General features: G+C 43.9%; 2 protein-coding genes across 11 annotated transcripts in view; one reads left to right on the top strand and one right to left on the bottom strand.

Annotated features, from left to right (window-relative positions):
• Positions 1–21717, top strand: part of LOC144247295 (uncharacterized) — a 79521-nt gene that overhangs the window by 21781 nt on the left and 36023 nt on the right. For 9 of the 10 annotated variants that reach the window (XM_085563407.1, XM_085563406.1, XM_085563405.1 and 6 more), the window contains one exon: positions 1181–21717. This exon is cut by the window's right edge and continues 31651 nt beyond it. Coding sequence is in view for 1 of the 10 variants with exons in the window: in XM_085563403.1 (XP_085419529.1) it covers positions 1181–1221 (41 nt within the window). In the remaining 9 variants the exon portion in view is untranslated. The remainder of the gene's footprint in view (positions 1–1180) is intronic. The other variant, XM_085563398.1, reaches the window with a different exon arrangement.
• Positions 15730–21717, bottom strand: part of LOC146764937 (sushi, nidogen and EGF-like domain-containing protein 1) — an 18521-nt gene continuing 12533 nt past the window's right edge. The window contains exon 8 of the mRNA XM_085563408.1: positions 15730–19251. The gene's annotated coding sequence lies outside the window, so the exon portion shown is untranslated. The remainder of the gene's footprint in view (positions 19252–21717) is intronic.

Here is a 21717-nt window from a genome sequence, read left to right as displayed (position 1 = left end):
TGACTCTGCTCCAGGCTGTGGGGAGCTCCAGGATTTCCCCCTCGCCAGGGTGTTCCCCTCTCTGGGCTCAGTCCTGCGGGTCTCCACTCTCTGGGCTGCACATTTCGGTGTCCCAGTGTTCTCCGCTCTGCCACCCTCCCCCACAAAAAAGCAACCTCCAGGGGCATCCCCCAGAATCTCCCCAATGGGCATTTGGAGTCCTTCAAGCTCCAAAAATACCCCCTCTCTCTCCCCCATAAAACCCCCTAAAAATACCCTCCCACGGAGCCCCCAGGATATCTGGGCGAGCTCCCCCTCCACGGTCACCTGCGACATGGTGGGGGGACAATGCCCCCGGGGGCGGGAGGGCTGCGGATACAGCGAGGGCTGGACCGCGCTGTCCCCCTGCTCCCCCTTCGTCCTCCTCCTCTATCCCAGCTCTTCCTCCCGTCCTCCTCCGCTTCCTGCTCCTCCTCCACCCCTCGTCCTCCCCCTCGAATCCCTCCAGCCCTTGTCCCGCTGCTCTTCCATCGCCGCTCCGCCACCCCCTTCCTCCTGCCCCGCTCCTGAAGCCCTCGCAGCCCGCGGGAGGAGCAGGGATGGAGCCGGGACAGGTCGGGATGGGCAGCGCGGGGCTCTCGGCTGCTCCCAGCCGCTGCGGGCGGGGGGAGCCCCACACAAGGAAAAGGAGAGGGAAACTGGGAAAACTGGGGGCTGCACATCCAAACTGGGGCTCGGTGGGGACCCTGGGTGGGAAATTCCATCCCTTTGGGCTGATGCCCGAAAGACAGGCTGGAAATAAATCCCCGCAGACCAGTGTCTATGGAGCAGGTATTTGTTTATTGCAGCACTGGTGGTGAGGGGATTTCTGCACCTAACTCACCCACCTTTGTCCCGTGCTGTGCTATATTTTTACAGTAAGTGTTGCTCAGTGTCACTGGAACATTATAATATATGATTACAATGTTCCAGTGACATATATAAATATATGATTTAGAATAGATTCGTGCTCAGGACTAAAACATACAGTATCTTTTTAAATGGAACCAAGTGACGGGAAAGAGCAATATACACAGGATGGATTCCCGTCTCAAAATATGGTTATTCTGAAGGATTGTTCTGTCTGGAAAATATATATTGAACTATAAGATGAATATTAGTTGGCAGAACAAGATATTTGAGGGGATTACTGTCTTAACAGGGTTTCTGCAATCAGAGTATTCCGGGAAAACCTCTGTTTAGAAGCACCACAAGAAAAGACCATGCATTAATATGTGAAAAGAGGCAAGATCAACGAGAGGAAACAGGAAGACGCCCCTGGAATCCCACTAAGTTTGAAGAGAGTATAAAAAAGACCCTGTGAAATCAGTACCTTGTGAACTGCAAGGGGTACGGAGCTGCATAGTCGGAACCCAGTTCACCCAGCACCGATCACCTGGCTCAGTGCTGATTTGCTTGTGGCTTTTCCAATTTTACTTTGATTTGTTTTAATACATTCCTTTAATTATTAAATTGGCGGATTCATTTGTAGCAAACACCATCACAAATGCGATGGAACTCATTCACATTGTATGAGCTTATGGTCATTAGATAGTTCTGCACTGCACTTTGTGCCTCCCTAATTCAGGTTCTGACAGGAGTCTGTGATTGTCCTGGTTTTGCAAGGGAGGCATTTAGGGAAGGCTTCCAAGGTCTTCTTGGCATCTGAACTTTTCAACTTTGTCTTCAGAGCATGTGCATTACTGTGTTCCTTGTTCTGTCTGGTCCTAACCAGCCTAAATTCTTTGTTTTGTGGCTAATTGCCATTGCACTTGCCAATTTCTCATTAGTACTATGCCCTCTAAAACTATCCACCTGGCGAGTTTTTTTCTTCTTTTTTTTTGGTCTATTCAGCATTAACCAACTAGTTAACCATATACTAGTCATTACATTATATAAAGTTATTTATATCAGGTTATATAGGTATAAAAGTTCTGATTCAGATTATATAGGTATAAATAGGTATGATTCAGATTAGGTATTAGGTTATATAGAAATATAAAAATTCATGATTTTGGTTCTGTTGATATCAGCTTATATAGATATATCAGGTTATATTGATATCTTATAACTCAAGGTATATCAGCACCTTGTAACTTTGATCTAAATTCTGTCTGCAGCAGGGCTCTTCCCAGAGGCCTGGAGGTGTTGGAGTGGGACTGCAGAGACAGGTGAGGGATCCCAAGAGTGGATTTTGGCGATAGGGTCCGTGGGGATGGGAATGTGCCGCTCCCTTGCCAGGGCAGGGTCACACCTGAGCCAGGTGTGCAGCGCAGGACCTTGCCCTGACCCCAGCCACGGTCCCAGCTGCAGGATCTGCTTCCTACCAGTCTCTTCCTCCTGTGGCCCCGAGCCCAGCTTGGTGCTGAACAAAGGGGCTGGGGCGGGGTTATCTCCCGGCAGGGGCTGCAAACCCCCTCTGCCCCCTCCCCAAATTCCCTCTGGGGGAGCAGGAGCTGGGGCAGGAGCCCTGTGGGGAGGGAAAAGGGGGTGACATTGGCATGGGGGGATCACACACAGTCCTGGGGATCCCCTCTCACTGCCACGGTGCCAGGAAGACAAAACCCTACAGGGAGCCCCTGTCCCCCGGCAGCACCTTGTGGGCAGGGCCTGGTGGCAGCTCTGGGGGTCTGGGGGGTCACGACTGCCCTAAAACTCCCTCCCAGCCCCACAGCTGCTCCAGCCCCCTCAAACCACCCCACAGATCCCTGCTGCCCCTCCCCAAACCACTCTGTGCAATATAAATGGCCCCAAGATCCATCAAAACTCTTTCCTGCCTCTGAAATGACCCATCCAAATTCTCACCAAGTTGCACAGCCCTACCAGAACTCCAAAAATTCCCTCACAGGTGCCTCCACAGCCACCTAAACCCCCTCCCAGCCACACATGCCCCTAAGAGCCACCAAAACCCTCTTCCAATCCCCTCAGGATCCCCTAAACCCCTTCCCAGCCCACTATGGCTCTTACCGGGAGAGGTTTGTGGACAGGTGTATGCACAGCTGGGAGCAGTCCCAGCACTTCAGCAGCATTTTGGGCACTTCCATCCCTTTGGGCTCTTCCCAGAGACCTGGAGATGCTGGAGGGGGGGACTGCAGAGGGGGATGGGGGATGCCAAGAGTGGCATTCTGGGGACAGGATGAGAGGCTGTGTGAGCCACTTGCTGGGGTGGAGGTCTGGAGGCCCTCCTGGTGGTCCTGGGCCCCAGGCTGCAGAGCTGTCACCACCTCCTGCTTTGGGTGGTGGCTCTGGTGGGATTTCTGTTCCTTGGGGCTCTCCCTGCAGCCGGAGAACTTGTAGGGACCCTCCTCTGGGGGAGGTCCTCCAGGTGTTCCATGAGCTTTGGGCTTCTACTGGAAGTGACTGGGCTCTCCTGGCATCATATGGAGATCATACTGGGAGTGACTGGGAATGACTGCAAGCATGCTGAGGGTAACTGGGATATATTGGAAGTGTCTGTAACCCTATTGAGGCTGATGGGGACAACACTGGGAGCAGCCAGCACTATGCTGGGGACAACTGGGACCATGATGGAGGCAACTGGGAGCAAGTGGGCGTGGCTGGGTCTACAGTGAGCGGTACTGGTCGTGACTGAGATCCTGGTGAAAGAGACTGGGATCATACAGGCAGTGGCTGGGACTATACCAGAGGCCACTGGTACCACACTGGGACCAACAGGGAGCAATTGGAACCATGCTGAAGGGAACTGGGACCATACTGGGAGTGACTGGGCTCTGGGAAGCCCAGGATGGTGAGGAGCAGGAGGACAAGTCCCATCCCAGCCCCACAAATACCCCTATTCCCAGGGATCCCCCCAGCACCTGGCTCACCCAGCTCACCCCTGCTCTGACTGTACTGAACTTGCAGCATCTCAAGGTCGGTGGGGGATATGCTGGATGCACTCGCCTGCCTGGCTCTGGGAATCCCAATATTCCAGCTCAAATGTGGCCCTGCTCAGAGGGGGGTCCCATCCACGTGCACCTGAAGGTGCGTGAGGAGACTGGAGCACTTCCTGCATTCCAAGCACTTGTAGGCCTTCTCCCTGCCATGAAGCAGCTCAGGAGCCACCAGCTCCGAGCTGCATCTGGATCTCCGGCCGCTTTCCTGGCCAAGGATGGGTCTTTCCTTCTCGGGGCTCCCTGGGCTGGTTTTGGAGCCCCTCCTCACGTGGGATCTCTGGGGCTTTTTGTACTCACTGAATTCCCTCACTGTCGAGCCTCTCAAAATGGCCTCTTCCACAGGGATCTGCCATGGGGATTTGTTCTCCCTGTTCTCCATCATCAGCTCCTTGTCTGGAGAAGGAAAGACAAGGAGAGGAAGGAACAAGAAAAAGGAGGAAAAAAGGAGAGAAATAAGGAAGGAAGAAAGAAAGGAGGGAAGGAGATTTATTTTCATGCCACAGGGAAGGAGAAAGAGATTTTTCCAATCCATTCCTGTCAGGATGGAGTTGGCGGCGTGGTTGCCCTGCAGCCGGGAGCCAGGCTGGGCTGGCAGATGGAGCAGGGGAGAGGGGAAAATGGGCAGTGGCTTCCTCTGCATCTTCCTGGGGCTCCCAAGAAACACGGAGGAAAAAACAAAACCCCACAATTCCTAGAAAGATTTGAAGGGATGTTACGTTTATTACAATGTGTGGGGATGGTTCCCCTTCAAAGGACATGTGTACCCCTGACAACTTCCGATCCCTTTTTTCACCCTCTTTACTAGTTTACATATGCGTAGTGTTTCACAATAGGTTCATGCATATTCATTCTGCTGATTTCCCATTACACTTACAGCTAGTTGCACTTGCAGCCAATTTTTTATCAGAAAGTACAGAAAGAACTCTTGGGTCACTGGACATATGATCCAGACTGCCCTGTCTGTTTCAAGGTTCAAGGAGCCTCTCTTATCTCTTCAGCTTAGAAATTTGCATTCTTTCTCAGCTGGGGCAGTTTTACTAGTGCTGCAGAGCTACTAGGATAAACAGCATATTTTATTTATGTTAGGAAGCTCAATGCGGCACATTTCACCTAAATCCAAATGGATTTCTTCTACCCTGTCAAATTTTCACTCTGTTTCATCGGTTAACGAATCATCATGACACCACCTCTAAGTGGATCATGACAGTTGTGGGGCAAGGCCAGGTTCTGGGGCAGCAGCTCCCATCCTCAGGGCAGTGTCAGGTTCTGTGGCAGCATCCCTACTTCCTGAGGTAGGTGTCAGGGTGGTTATCCAAGTCAACCTTCCCTTATCTCTGAATGCCAAACAGAACAGGCATATCAGCAACACCAACAACTGTATGATATCATTAGTGTGAAAAATGCCAATCACTAGGTTTTTAAAATTTTAAAAGTTTAATAATAATAAAATGGTTATAAAAATAATAATGCAATTAGAGTAACAAAGTCTGGAGTTAGGACAATTACAAGACAATAAAAAGCAAAGAATTACGGACATCTGGATGCTCTTGGACACTAAGTCACGAAAAGCATGACTTGTGAACAAAGGAATCACCCTTAAACCAATACACTTGTTGCATATTGATACATCCTTCATGGTTATGCATACATTCTATTCTAAACAAGAAACTGTCTGCTGTATGTCAACTGTTTCCTTTAATCCCCTGGCGTCTTTGAGTCTGAGCAAGGCCTGAAGAAATTAGCTTCTTCTGATAAGAAGCCATAAATTCCTCTCCTTTGGAAGATTTAGGTGTTCCTCAAAGTGAGTATCTCATTCCTAAAAAGAAAACTCCCCCCACATACATAGTCTGTATTTTAACATTATGTTGTAACCTAAAACTACACTTAACACAATACGTAAGAGAATTAATACAGCATAACTTTCTAACATTACACATATAATATTCATTGTAATATTTGCGAAAAGCCAAACATAAATATGCATTTTTCACAATCCCTCCTCTTATTCTTTATAAATCATTTGGCTTGAGCAATATTTCTTATTCTCTTGCATTCTTTGGACTCTGTTGGTAATCAAATAAAACATGGGATTAAACAAAGAAGAAATATCAAAACACTTGTAACACATAAAAGGAAGAATCCTAATTTCTTCCACCATCCCATTCTCAATACATTACCCCACCTGTTAGTTTTTAACATTATTTTCCCATTTGTGGACTGATACCTGGGTCATAATTTTTTTCTGATATCCTTTGTTTTTTGCAGGATGACATCCTCATTGCCAGCTATTTTCAACAATCTGTACACCCCATTCTTTAGCCAATAAATAGCATAAAGGCAACCTATTTTAATACACTGCAGTTATTCTTTGGCTTTTCTGACTCAATATTAATTCCAATGCCTGATCAGCTTTGTTTTTTATCTTCTCTATAACTGCTTGGAGTCCTTTAATATGATTCAGTGCATAATTTGGGATTTGGGGTTAATACAGAGCTAGACTGGTGTGCTTGTTTTACCTTTTGTGACACGATCTTGCTTGTATCTCAGAAGGGAAAAGACAACAAATGAGAGACAGACACAGGAATGACAGAGGTCTGGCTTGGCTTATACCCCCACCTCCCCTGCCTGTGGGGTTGCTGCCCACAGCAGGTACGTGTGATCTTCTCGCTGGTGAGTACAGTGCTCAATCCAGGCTTGCCCTCTGTTTCCCTTGTCACTCCTTTTTTACTCATTTCCAGGCAAATTGGTTTTGACACCTTTTAACTGTGGCTTCCCACCATTCCTCAGGTATCTCTCAGTCCACAGGCACTGATAATTCCCATCTACAAAACCAATTTATTACTTCAGTTTTTGAGTTTTCTTTATAGAGGATTGATTCAATACTCAATACTTCTTGCAATGAGAACATAGATTTTGTGAACTACAATGCCAGTTATTCTCATAATTTAAACATTCATTTATAACCCAGCTGCCATGTCCAATATGGGGATGAATCAAATAAAGTATACAGCATAGTATTAATGGCAATTTCCCTTCTTGCCTGTACAAGCCACAGGCTAAGGCCAGACTATAAGAACTCTTTGACTCAAACACTCCCGATCCTCCTGTTTGAAGTGGCAGTGTTCCTCTGCCAAGGAGGTGTCAGAGGCGTCTCAGGGCTTATTCAGGCAGGGCTTAGAACCAGTGATGCAAGCTTTGCCTTATTTCTCAGTTAGGTGTTATTCTTTGTACCTGCCTTGGATCATTTGGGTTTTCCCAAACTGTTACCACCCAGTCCCAGTTGAAAGTCAATTTAGTATCACCCAGTTTAGATGTGATAGTCCATTCCTCACATTTCTTCACAGATTTTTTTTTTATTTTGCTGTCATGAATTCACCCTCTTTTCCATGATTCAGATTGCTGCTTTAGTAGTACCTGGAAAGGACTTCTTAATAGCACAGTGTTAAAAGAAAAACAATACTGCATTAACTTTTACCATTAGTTTTCTTCAAAACTTTCTGGGTTTAACTAAAACTTTTTCTACAGCTGCTTCTTCTTCTTATATCCAGCTATGTTAATAGCTGCAGAGGCCAATTCTTCTTCCTGTGAGCTATAATTAGTTAAATAAAAAAAAGACCAGGCCAAATTTAACAGGAGATGTATCACATCTCTTGCTTTTTGCTTTTTAGGCAACATCTAACTGTTTTAGTATTACAGACCCATTCTTCAGAACAAAAGCCTCCTCTCCTTATCAACAAAAATCAGAAGGGGGAAAAAAAAGAAGTCTTGTTTAAAAAAAAAGAAACCACTTTGTGAGAGTCAGCTACCTCTGCTTTGATCTTATCTCTATTGGTGGTCCCGCTCTCCATCTTTTTCACAGCTTTGCATTTGACTCTGTCCTTGTCACTCCCCTCCCCTTGTTGTCACTCTGTCTAGCAGGAATGGGGGAGAACTTACAAATAACTGACAAATAGCTGCGGTATGGGGACTTTGGGGTGTATTTCACTCTCCCTCTCTCTCTTTCTTTCTCTCTCTCTTTTTCTCTCTTCTCATTTCAACATCCACATTCCAATATCAGTCCACTTTCTAACATTAGTCCTACCTCCTGGAGAGGTGAGTTTGCCAATCACCTCTCCCCCGCTTTTTCAACTTCCTTACAAATTCAATTACTTTTGTTATGTGTGTTCTGCGGGCGTGTAATTCACGGCACCCTCCTCCAAGGGCTACCAGCTACTCACAGCTGACAGTGCCAAAACTAAAGACTTATTTTGCTATCACAGTTTTCCATTCACAAGTTTGAAAGGGTTGTAGGAACAAGGTAAACCACAACTTAGTTCCAAAGTGATCCTGCCTGCACCAAAAAAATTTGAGGCAGTGCTTGTTAGTGCAATATAATTTGCAAAGAAGCTAAGGTTTGAATTGGGAAGGGCATCTGAGGACACAGAGCATGAGTTTTACAAATATATAATTTGAAGAGGGAATAGACAAAATGTAGATACAGTGGGGAAGACAGCAAGTAAGGAATTTGTTGCTGCAATACTTTCTCTTTGACTGCCAGGAAACACTCTCTAAAGAGGTTCCTACGGTACAAACAATAACTGGATGGGAAGAGGCGCTCCTGAATTTAAACTTTGATGTCAACATAGGAAACTGCCCTGAGCACTGCAGTGCTGGAGCACCCTGCCTGCAAACTCACCAGAGGCAAGCCACTGCTGCCACGCTGCAGGGCTGCCTGCAGCACAGAGGGAATCATGGCCAAGCCCTCCCTGCAGGCCTGGGTAATCCACACAAGGAATCACAATTGCTTCATAGCTCTTTTAACTCATTCAAGAAATAGGAAACTATAGTAAACAGAGATCTCCCTCACCATCTTTTTCATATGTGTGTATCACACACCCACTGTGACACTGAAAGTAACAAATTAACAACTTACATTAGAAGATGTTATAAATTGTGACACGGCAATTTGAAGTGTCTTAATTCAATAAAGCAATTTTATTTAAAATTAGCAAGCGAGTAAGGCAGGCAAAAATTCAGCGCTGGGCGGCCGGGGAGTCTCCTGCTCCACCAACGGCGCGCAAAAATGTTCTGTCCCAACCTTCCTTTTATCCCCCCTTTTCTCCTTGCAGACGTGACTCTCCAAATGTAGTCTGAGTCTGGTCGTTGTGATAGCTTCTAAGTCTTTTCTTTTGAGATACAGCAAGTAGACCAGATACACACACGCCCAGGACTTTAATCTCAACCTCCTTATCACCTTGTAAGCAAATAAGCATTTCAAAGACACACCAGTACATTCTTAGCCACTATCTTATGCAAAACAAATTAGGTTAACATACCACAGTACATTCTTATGCAAACTAAGACAAGCAAGCATATTACAGTGAACAAATTATCTTCTACTTATCTCAATTTCCCCCTTTTCTTGTTCATCTTTATTTTGTTCACTGAATCTTTGTAACTCCTGGTGACTTAGTATTAGGGTCTCATCTACATTGTGTATGGGTTCATATTTTGCCCTAATGAGCATTAAATGTGCTGCCTCTAATCGTCCCTTTACTATTTTTATTGCCTTATTGAAGATGCATGGCCCAAAGGTCAGTCCTAATATTATCAGTATCAGAGGTCCTGCAAGGGTGGATAGCAAGGTAGTTAACCAAGGAGATTGATTGAACCATGATTCATACCAACTTTGCTGTGCCTCTCTTTCCCTCTTTCTCTGCTCTAATCTTCTCCTTAATTCTGCCATGGTGTCTGTAACAATTCCAGTATGATCAGCGTATGCACAGCATTCCTCCTTTAGGGCTACACATAATCCCCCTTGTTGTAATAATAGCAAGTCTAAACCCCTTCTGTTCTGCAACACTACCTCAGATAGGGACCTTAATAATTTTACCAATCCATCAATGGCCTGCTCAATTTTACTCAGATCTTCATCTACTGAAATTCTTAATGCTTTAAATTCCTTTTGTTGATTTACTAGGGATGCCACCCCAGTTCCAGCTCCTATTCCCCCGATGGTAAGGAGAGTTGCAATAGTTAGGGCAGTGAGGGGTTCCCTTTTTATTAGATGGTGTTCTGGCACAGTTTGTTGTTCATATATGTAGTCACTTGTATGGTAGGTAATTCTGGGCATAATCGTTACCTGGATGCAGTAGTCTTGGCTTGGATTAAACAGTTTCAGTGAGATGCACGGTGTGACACCCAGAGTGTTACATACCCACTTAGTGTTAGCTGCTGGCAATAGCCAGTCAGCCGGTTTCTTTCCACCTGTTTCTATTACTCCACAAAGGTATTCTCTTTGTGTTGGGATTTTTCCTATGCATCTCCCTTTCCCTGTTACCTGAGCCAAGGTAAGCCCCGGTGTTGTCTCTTTACCCTTTTTCCAAAAACACTGATTCGGATTAGTTCCATTCACTCTCCTGGGCTTTGCAGTGACCCCTATGGCTTCATAAAATGGGGGTCTTAAATTATAGCACAGCCAACAGTCTTCCGTCAGTTTTGGGTTGGTTCTATTTAGGACACCATAACTTGCTTTCATAACCTTCCAGAGTATATTACCTTCCTGGGTTTTTTCCTGTTCGTCTCCTGGAGTGTTTTCATTCTGAATTTTATTCTGGGTCTGATCCCTTTTTTTTGTTTGGTTGGCTAAAACAACCTTCTTTTCTAATAACACTGGGTTTGGCCCTACAGGTTCAGGATCAGGGGGCACAAGTTCCTTCTTTATAAATATTAAGCTACCAAAATTGCCAAAATCAGCCGAATATAAGCGAACGCCCCAAGTTTTTCCAATTAACCATATACTATCCTCTGGCCTTAATGCAGTAATTTGTATATTCTTGCAAATATTTTCTGGGGGTTTATGACCTGTCCAGTAGCCGGGAGGAATACAACCATCTGGCTTCCAGACCACCTTAATGTATGGATCAGGAGTGGGGGGCTCCCATGTACCAGCTATTGTTTCACAACCCCAATATGCACAGTAATATTGTCCAGGACTATTGCAATACCCTTTACCAGGATTTGAAGCAGGACACATATAAAATGATGAAACCCAATGGGAACCCCAACTAGTACCTAAGGATGCCACAGGTAACTGGAAAGTGGGAGCTCTAGCTGTAGTATTGCTCCTTATAATTCGTGAATCTTCCCATCTTCCTAAAGTCCACTTAAAAGGTTCATGAGTAGTTACTTCCGCAGTATTACAATATATACAAAGGAAAATCACAAGCAGTAAGCAAATGGCATGTGGGGTCTGGTTTCTCACACTGCAACAATTATACCTTTGAGCCCAAAAACTATTTCTGCCTTTGTTACTCCCAGTCCCGGGGTAGTTCCGCAAATATTGCTTGCGTATTCCATCCTGAGGGCTCCTTCTTCCACAGCTGTTTACTCCTCTGCCTCGCCCGTCGACTCGGGTGCTTCGAGCCACAGGGTGTACCATCTTCTTGGCAGCAAGAGTATTCTTCAGGAGGGGATTTATGCCCTCTGGTGCCTTGCCGCATGCAATAAGAACGCCAATTCTGATCTTTTACCTCTGATGCGGTACAACTGACCCCTTTTAGGTCTTTCTTACAAAGGCCTTTTATGATCTCTGCCACAAATGGGCTCGGCTCGTTTGTATGGTAGCAGTAATTTGAGAAAATTTCCCACCACTCTTTAGATTCTAATCGGATTTCCCCTCTAGTCACTTTACAAGTCAGTACCCAAGCTGTAATCTCTCTTTGTACGTTCCAACAGGAATTGCAAGTTCCTCGTGGAGGATACCCTCTGTTGCAATGTGACCACCACCGTTCCCCACACACCTTACAGATATAGCATACAAAAGGATAGCAATTACAATTTTGATTTTTACACTTTAACACTTGAATTACTAATTAGCCCACTATCTAAGTAATATAAGTCTGATGTGTATTCAATCTGATAAGAGTCCATTAGTTTCTCTGTAACTTCAATTTCAGGTTCCCGGGAGGGCTGGTTACTTGCCACACAGTGTTGTTAACTGGTCCTTTTACTCGACTGGCATGTGTCCATCCTCTTTCTGCAGTCCGAATTGCAGTTTCTGTAGTGAGTAACACAAGATAAGGACCTTCCCATTGTGGGGTTAGTGTAGATTCTTTCCAGGATTTTATTAACACATAGTCTCCTGGGTGTATTTTATGTATTTTTAAATCTAAAGGGGGTCTTTGCGTAATGATTCTTTTTTCCCAAAGTTCATTGCGGCGTTTCATTAAGGCAATAATATATGAGGTTATTTTATAGTCTTTTAACCGGGGGTGGTCTCGGGGTTCCTCTAAATCATATGGCATCCCGTATAGCATTTCAAAAGAGGAAATCCCAACATCTGCTCTGGGTCTTGTTCTTATGTACAATAGGGCTAAAGGGAGACACTTGACCCATGTCAATTTTGTTTCTATTATTAATTTGGTTAATTGCTTTTTTAGTTCCCCATTCATTCTTTCCACTCTTCCCGAACTCTGGGGATGCCATGGGGTATGGTATTCCCACTTAATTCCCAGAGCTTGTGAGATATCCTCAGTTATTTTGGACACAAAGTGAGGTCCCCTATCAGAATCTATTGTTTCTACTATCCCATATCTAGGGATTATTTCTTCTAATAATATTCTGACCACTGTCTGAGCAGTAGTCCGAGTAGTGGGGTAAGCTTCTACAAAACGGGTGAGATGATCTACTATTACTAACAAATATTTATATCTACCCACTTTAGGCAATTCAGTGAAGTCTATTTGTATTTTGGCAAAAGGCCTGTGAGCTAATTCCCTTCCTCCCATGGGTCTTTCCCTAAGATGTTTTCTGTTTATTTTTTGACAGATCAGACAATCTCCCACTACTCTTTTAGCCAAATCATAGATTCCAATACTCATATATTTAGTGGCAAATTGATCTACTAATGCCTGAGTTCCCCAATGAGTCTGGTCCTGTAATCTTTGCAAAATTTCTGAGGCCTTGCTTTTAGGTAAAACAGTTCTCCCATCTGGGAGCTTCCATTGTCCATCAGACCCCTCCTCAATTCCCATCTTTTGTAATTTTTCCTTTTCTTGAGTGGTAAAACTATATATTTGCCATTTTTCTTTGGGGGAGTCCACAGATACAGTGTCGCTCTGCCCCATGTTCCCCTGAGTTCGTAGGGCTGCTTTTTTGGCTTCTTGGTCAGCTAAATTATTTCCTCTGTTTCTAAAGTCCAATCCTCTCTGGTGTCCCCTTAAGTGGACCACAGCAATTTGAGCCGGGCCCCTTAAGGCATTTAAAACTTGGACAATTAGCTCTTGATGAATTAGATCTTTTCCCTGTGAGTTTATAAGTCTCCTTTCTTCCCAAATTTTTCCAAATGTGTGCACTACCCCATATGCATATTTAGAGTCTGTGTATATTGTTCCAGTTTTTCCTTTTAATAACCTGAAAGCCCTGAGTACTGCATATAATTCACAAGCTTGTGCAGACCAGGAGTTACTTAGTGGTCCGGATTCAATTACCTTTAAATCTTTTTCCCCAATTATAGCATATCCTGACTTTCTTTTTCCTTCTACAACCCGAGAAGAACCATCTACAAACAATTGCTCCCCTTCGTCTAATTCTTCCTTTTCCAGATCGGGTCTAATTTTTGTTTGACTTTCAATAGTTTGAAAACAGTCATGTGCTAACTTTTCATCACAGGGTTTCCCATACAAAAATTGGGCAGGATTTTGCGAGGTAACCACTTCAAGTGACAAATTGGGGGAATCAATTAAAATACCTTCATACTTCAGAAGTCTAGAATCTGTAATCCATTTATCAGCTTTCTGTTGTAAGATTCCTCTGATATTATGTGGGGATAACACTTTCAATTTTCCATTAAAACTTATTTTATGAGCCTCTTCTACCAAAAGGGCAGTGGCTACTATAGCCTGCAAGCATGTAGGCCATCCTCTGCTCACTGGATCCAGTAATTTAGATAAATATGCTACAGGCTTCTTTTTATCCGCCCATTCTTGGGTTAAAACCCGGTATGCTGTTCCTCCCTCCGTATTAACAAACAAATAGAAGGGTCTTTTTAAATCAGGTAGGCTGAGGACTGGCGCGTTTACCAAATCATTCTGGAGCTCCTGGAGTCGCTGATTATCCGTGGGGCTCCATTTCATTAGGCTATCTTGGCTTAATTTATCATAGAGGAATCTGACCTTCTGACTGTAATTTTCAATCTATTGTCTGCAATATCCAATTAACCCTAGTAGCTGACGAACTTGCTTTTTATTTCTGGGGGCTGGAATCGAGAGGATTCCTTTTACTCTTTTAGGATCAATCTTCTTTACCTCTCCACTTAAATAATGCCCTAAATACTTTACCTCTTCTTCTACAAACTGTAATTTAGATTTGGATACTTTTAGTCCTTTTAGGCTTAGGAAGTTTAGTAATTTAATACTTTCTTGCCTCACTGTTTCTTCTCCTGTCCCAGCAATAAGCAAATCATCTACATACTGAATCAGGGTCGTCCCTTTATCTACTTTATATTCCTGAAGAATTTGTTCTAAAGCTTGGCCAAATAAGTTAGGTGAATCCGTGAATCCCTGCGGCAAAACCGTCTACCTTAATTGCTGCCGCCGGTGTGTTGCCGGATCCTCCCATTCAAATGCAAAATAATCTCTACTTTTCTCATCCAGGGGGCATGCCCAAAAGGCATCCTTTAGATCAATAACACTATACTATCGATTTTCAGGTCCCAGACGGCTCAACAAAGTATATGGATTTGCAACTACTGGAAACCGGGCCAAAGTCCTCTTATTTATTTCTCTTAAATCGTGTACCAATCTGTAGGACCCATCTGACTTCTTTACAGGCAGGATGGGAGTATTGAAGGGAGACATACAGGGCTCTAAAAGCCCTTTTTCCAATAACCTATCTATTTCAGGTTTTAGTCCTAATTTTTCCTCCCTAGGGATAGGGTATTGTTTTATTCTTACGGGTTTGCCAGGATCACTTATTTCCACTGAAAAAGGCTTAATCTGCAATTTTCCTACCGTTTCTGGGGTATACCACACCTCAGGATTAATTTTCTTTTCATCCTCTACCCTTAAAGGGCAGAGCTTTATCTGTAATTCTTTATTTACAACTTCTAAATTAATACCCAATTCTATTATCAGATCTCTCCCTAATAAATTGTAATCTGCTTCAGGTACCAGTAGTAAAGAACCTATACTAAATTTGGAATCAGTTTCTACCATCACATCCTTGATAACAGATACCTCAAAGGGCTCTCCTTTTGCCCCAATTACATGTACAGTGTCAGATGACTTTTTACATCTAAGCGGCAAGGCTTGCACCGTGGATCTTTCAGCCCCGGTATCCACTAAAAATTCCATCTCTTGTTGTTGGGGTCCTACTTTAAGCTTTACCAAGGGCTCCTTATGATGTTTCTTCCCCAACAAATAGAGCCCTTGACACCCCTAATCTTCTTTAAAGGCCTTCTCATCCGCTATCCGTTGTTTGCATCCCCTCTTCATATGTCCCTTTTTTCCACAGTAGAAGCAGACAATTTCACGACCTCTTTCTTTTCCTTCCCTAGAAATATAACTCTGCTCCCGATTCTCCCTTTGTTCTACATTCCTTGCACGGAAATTAGGGTTAGGCCCTTCCCGCACAACTGCAGCCATAATCCTCGCCTGTCTCTTGAAATTCTCATCCTCCCTTCTCACAAAAACTTTCTGCACTTCCCTCAAGAGCTCCTCTAATCCTCTAGTCTGCCATCCATCCAACTTTTCCAGTTTCTTCCTAATATCTACCCATGCATTTGCTACAAACTGCATTTTTAACACTGTTATAAACGAGCACAATAGCTGTCAAATCCAATTAAAAGGATTTATTAATAGCAGAAAGCGAAAGCAAACCAGCGCGCGCTGGGCGGCAGTCGGTTCAACTACCGCGCCTAGCTCCCCGTTTCCCCCCCACTTATTGGGTTGTCTCTTCCGGGTGTGTGACGCTCTGGTGACGCTCCAGTGTCTCTTCTGCGCAGGCGCACCCTGTTGTTAGGTGGTCGTTCTCTGCCTCTTGATGGCGCCAGTGGTCTTCTTTAAGGTTGTCTCTGCGACCTGGAAATTCCCTCAAAAACAAGAAATGTTATCTCGAGGCACGTTTACATGTTTTGCCAAGTCTGTAACGGAACTATCCTTGAAACATATCTATTTGCTTAGGTGTTTGGGTGTCTAGTAGCAGCCTTTTCAAAACAGTTCTAACTCCCTAAAAACTTCGTAATGAAGTCAACCTTGAAAGATAGTCACTGGAATGCATGAGATAGACACTGGAATGCATGAGATAGACACTGGAATGCCTGACAAGATGAGAACATGTTCAGACAAGTACAAGCTCTAATTAAAATTCTATTCTGTGAATATGAGAGACTCTATATGAACAAAAAGGCCTTATTTTCCTAACAATATCCCCCCTTTTTATTTTAACCTCCTTTTTGTTCATTAAAGCGTTCTAACTCTTTCTTGCTTAACTCTAAATACTCTTCAGTCTCTACTTCGCTAAGTGGCTCATACTTTGGCTTTACTATCATTAAATGTGCAGCTTCTAACCTATTTTTCACTAGGGTAATAAGTTTGCTAAGGATACATGGTCCAAAAGTAAGTATTAGAATTAGTAAAATTACTGGTCCCGCAAGGGTGGATAATAGAGTGGTCAGCCAGGGAGAATATGTAAACCAGGATTCATACCAACTTTGCTGGGATTCTCTTTCTCTTTTTCGTTGTTCTATTTGTTTGCGTAACTCAGCCATCGTGTCTTTTACAATACCTGTGTGGTCTACATAAGCGCAACATTCTTCTTGTAAAGCAACACATAGTCCCCCTTGCTGTAAGAACAACAAATCTAATCCTCTTCGGTTTTGGAGGACTACCTCAGAAAGGGATTTTACTGATTTAACTAGTTCACTTATGGCTTTATCTATTCTACTTAGATCTTCATCTACAGATGTGCGCAGAGCTTTCATACCTTGGGTTTGACTTACTAGGGAAGCGACCCCTGTTCCGACTCCCGCTCCCCCTATGCTGAGCAAGATTGCTACCGTTAGTGCTGTAAGTGGTTCTCTCTTAACCAAGTAGTGTTCAGGGGTTTGTTGATGTTCTAACACGTATTCTTTTGGGTGGTATACGATTCTGGGGATTATTAGAACTTGAATGCAGAAGTCTGAATTATTAAAGGCTTTTACCGATAGGCAGGGTGTAATTCCAAGTTGTTGACATACCCATTTAGTATTGACTGCTGGCATAAGCCAATCAAAAGGTTTGTCTGTTCTGTTAATGCTTATTGTTGTGTTGCAGAGGTGTCACATATCTGCAGGAATTTTTCCTACGCATCTTCCTTGCCCACTAACTTGGGACAAGGTAATGCCTGGAACATTATCTCCTTCTTTTTTCCAGAGACACTCCTTTGGATTTGTACCATTTATTTCCCTTGCTTCGGATGTAATCCCAATAGCTTCATAAAAGGGTGGATTTATCATATAGCAAAGCCAACATCCTTTAGTTAGGTTAGGATGGGTATGATTTAGAACCCCAAAAGTAGCTTGCATGATTTTCCATAAAGTTGTATACCTCTGCACTAATAACTGAGGTTCTTGATTACCTTTGTCTATAACATTATCTCTGGCTTTATTACTTTCTTTTAAGTCATTGCTTATTATTGGATTTGGGCCTATAGGGCTAGGGTCGTGCGGTGCTACTTCTTTTTTTATTTGAATCAGATTTCCCGGATCATGTCCTTCTATCCAATGCCTAACCCCCCATGTTTTGCCTATTAACCACCCAGAATCGCTTGGTTGAGTGATATTTAGGTAAAGAAAGGTGCAGTTCCCAAGTAAGTTTTTCCCAGTCCAAGGCCACTCTCGTGGTCGTTTACATCCTACTGGTCCATGTCCTACCTTTAAATATTTATCTAATCCCCCACCCGGAGCCCACGCTGATGCTATTGTTTCACAGCCCCAATAGGCACAGTAATAATGTTTGGGGTAATTACAGTATTGCTTCCCTGGGTTTGAAGCGGGGCACATATAGAAGCTTGTTAAGTTTAACAGTCGCCCGCATTTTAAATTCCGAGTTAAATCACAGATTCCAACTTTGAAGCTCGGTGCTCCAGGTCCCGTTATTGTTTGTAAAATATGACGGGTATCGTGATCTTCCCATCTGCTTAAGGTCCATTTAAAGGGTTCATGTGAGTTAGCTGTAGCACTCTGAAGGGGAAACCATACAAACATAAAAACCCATAGGATTGAGTGATACGCACTGCAGGGGAGGATGCTACTTATCATGCTCAGTTTTACATTCCCATTTTCTCTCATTCCGTTGTCACCATTCTCATACTCATGATGATTTACGTTCTCTTTCAAGGTTTGGGAGGGCCCCTCATCCCCACTATCTACCTCTCTGTCTCGCCTGTCAACTTGGTTGCTACAAGTTACAGGGCAAGCCATCTTCCCGACAGCAGAGATATTCTTCAGGGGTGGGATCGTTCCCTCTCTCCCACTTTGATCTCCGGGAGATCCAATTTTTTGTATTCAACTGTGGAGTGTCGCACCTGAGTTTTTTAACTAATTTGCGACACTTAACCTGGACTATATCCGTGAGAAACGGACCCAGGGGCTCGTTGGAATGGTAACAGTGGAATTCAGGGTTGATTCCCTTTACGAAAACCTCCCACCACTCAGGGGATCCTTTAGTCAATTCCCGAGTGGCAACCTTGTAATTTAGTACTTCAGATGTCAATTTGCGCTGCTCCAGCCAGCAGCGTTGACATACACTTTTTGGAGCTCTCCCCTTTCTGCAGTGAGCCCACCACAATCCTTTACAGATTTTGCAGGAAAAACAGGCAAAAGGGTAACAACGACAATCTAACCAACTACACCTTACTCTAATACTTTGATGTTCAGCGTGGCCCTCCCCTTCCCAAGGTCTCTGTTCTTTTTCAAGTCGGATGAACCGATAGAAGGGCTGCTGGGCTGAATCCTCTAGACGTTTACAGTATCCTGGAGGTTTTGTTTCTCCAACTAGTTGTACTTGCAGTTCCCAGTTATCTCCAACCCAAATGTCTTTAGAGCTGATAGAGCTCATGAAAATTATTTGTAAGTTCTCTTTACTGTTAGCTTTAAATCCCCCGGCTTCCCGTCAATTTTCCAGCTCGCTTCTTTGGAAGCTGTATGAAATCGAGTTGGATCCACTGGCCCCTTTATTCTGCTAGCATGAGTCCATCCCTTCTCTGCTGTGCGGACTGCGGAGTCAGTGGTGATTAAAACCAGGTATGGTCCGTCCCACTTTGGGGTGATCGAATCTTCCTTCCAGCTCCGGATGAGGACCCAGTCGCCGGGTTGTACCTGGTGTAACACAAGATCTAGGGGTGGTCTTTGGGCCCACATCCCTTTTTCCCATAACTGTTTTTTATATTTCATTAAAATGGTTAAGTATTTATTAATACTTTGATCAGTAATATTAGGATTGGTTTGAACTTTTTCTAGGGAATAGGGCATCCCATATAGCATTTCAAATGGGGATAGTCCTACATCAGCTCGTGGCTGAGTTCGAACATTTAATAATGCCAACGGCAAACATTTTATCCAGGATAATTTAGTTTCTAGTGTTAATTTGGTGAGTTGTTTCTTAATTTCCCCATTCATTCTTTCTACCCTTCCTGAACTCTGTGGATGCCAGGGAGTATGTTGTTCCCATTTTGTGCCCAGAGCTTCTGCTAGCATCTGTGTTATTTTTGAAGTGAAATGGGGGCCTTTATCAGAGTCTATCGTTTCTGGGACCCCATATCTAGGTATTATTTCTTCCAGCAAGGCTTTTGTTACCGTCCGAGCTGTTTCTCTGGCAGTGGGGATTGCTTCTACATAATGTGTTAAATGGTCCACTATAACCAGAAGATATTTTAGTCTCCCTATCTTGGGGAGCTCAGTAAAGTCTACTTGTAAATTTGAAAAGGGCCTCTTTGCCACTGGCCTCCCACCCAGGGGTAGCTTCCTTAGGTTTCTTCTGTTTACTCGTAGACAGGTTGGACAGCTTCTAGTAATCCCTTTCGCTAAGTCATGTAGGCCCACTGTCATATAATGGGTGGCAAAGTGATCCACCAGTCCTTGAGCGCCCCAGTGTGTTCTCTGGTGTAATTTACTGAGCATCCGCTGGGCTATGGCTCTAGGTAAAACCTCCCTCCCATCCTTTAACAGCCATTTCCCTGATTCCTCTTTTATTCCCAATTTTGTAAGCTTCTCTTGTTCTTCCCTTGTAAATATAAGCTTATCCTGGGTAGTAGACCCAGGGTTCTTTGGGGTATCTACAAGGTCCTTCCTAATTCCCTCACTTAAGGTTAATGTCTTGATAATTGCAGCTTTCTTTGCCTCATAGTCTGCCGCATTGTTACCCCTACTCCGGTAATCCATTCCCCGTTGATGCCCTTTTAAATGGACCACTGCTATCCTAGTAGGGCCTCTCAAGGCCCTCAGGAGGGCTATTATTAGTTTCTGATGGATTAAGTCCTTTCCCTGTGAATTTACGAGGCCTCTCTCTTCCCATAATTTTCCAAAAGTGTGCACCACCCCGTATCCATATTTAGAATCTGTATAGATGGTCCCCTCTTTTCCTTTTAATAGTTCCAAGGCTCTTAGGATAGCGTATATCTCGCAGGCTTGGGCTGACCATGTTTTGTCTAGGGGTCCAGATTCGATTACTTTTAAATCAGCCCCCCCCACTATGGCATATCCTGATCTCCTTTGCCCCTCAACTACTCTGGATGACCCATCAACAAACAATTTTTCTCCAGTCTCTAATTCTTCTTCCTCCAGGTCAGGTCTAATTTTGGTTTGTTCTTCTATAGTAATTACACAGTCATGTATCAGTGATTCAGTTTCGGGCTCTCCGAAGAGGAAGGAGGCTGGATTTTGTAATGAGGTGGTTTCTAAAGTGAAATTAGGGGTTTCTAATAGAATCCCCTCATATTTTAGGAGCCTAGCGTCGGAGATCCATTTGTCTGCTTTTTGTTGCATTACACTCCGTATGTTATGTGGAGTTAATACCTTCAGAGTGGCATTAAAGGTGATCTTCCTTGCTTCTTCTACTAACTCCGCACAGCCTGCAATTATTTGTAAACAGCCCGGCCATCCCCTGCTTACAGGGTCTAAGATTTTAGACAGATATGCAATAGGTTTCTTTTTCCCCGCCCAGTCCTGGGTAAGTACTCCATAAGTTACTCCATCTGCGATATTAACAAATAAAAAGAAGGGCCTCTTTAAATCTGGGAGGCTTAGGACTGGAGCATGGACCAGAGTTTCTTTTAATTCTTGGAATTTAGATTTTTCCTCCTCTGTCCACTTGAGGTGCCCGTCTTGGGTAAGTTTTTGATACAAAAATCTTGCCTTCCCACTATAGTTCTCAATCCACTGCCTACAATATCCTGTAAGTCCTAATACCTGACGAATTTGCCGTTTACTTTGCGGTAGGGGCAGAGATAGGATTGCTTGTACTCTATCTGGATCAATTCTCTTTTCTCCCTTTTTCAAATAATGTCCCAGGTACCTAACTTCTTCTTCTACAAATTGTAGTTTTGCTTTAGAGACTTTTAATCCTTTTAGTCCCAGGAAATTCAATAGTTTAATACTTTCCTTCCGGACTTTGTCTTCTTCTTTACCTGCTATTAACAAATCATCCACATACTGAACTAGCTTTACCTCTGGGTCTGTTTTATAGTCTTGCAAAATTTGTTCCAGGGCTTGCCCGAATAAATTAGGTGATTCCGTAAAGCCTTGTGGAAGTACCGCCCACCTGAGTTGCTGTCGCCTCCCCGTGTC

This window comes from Lonchura striata, chromosome 30 (genome assembly GCF_050655825.1).
Source record: "Lonchura striata isolate lonStrDom1 chromosome 30, ASM5065582v1, whole genome shotgun sequence".
Classification (NCBI taxonomy): domain Eukaryota; kingdom Metazoa; phylum Chordata; class Aves; order Passeriformes; family Estrildidae; genus Lonchura; species Lonchura striata.
This window is presented reverse-complemented; position numbering and strand designations above follow the sequence as displayed.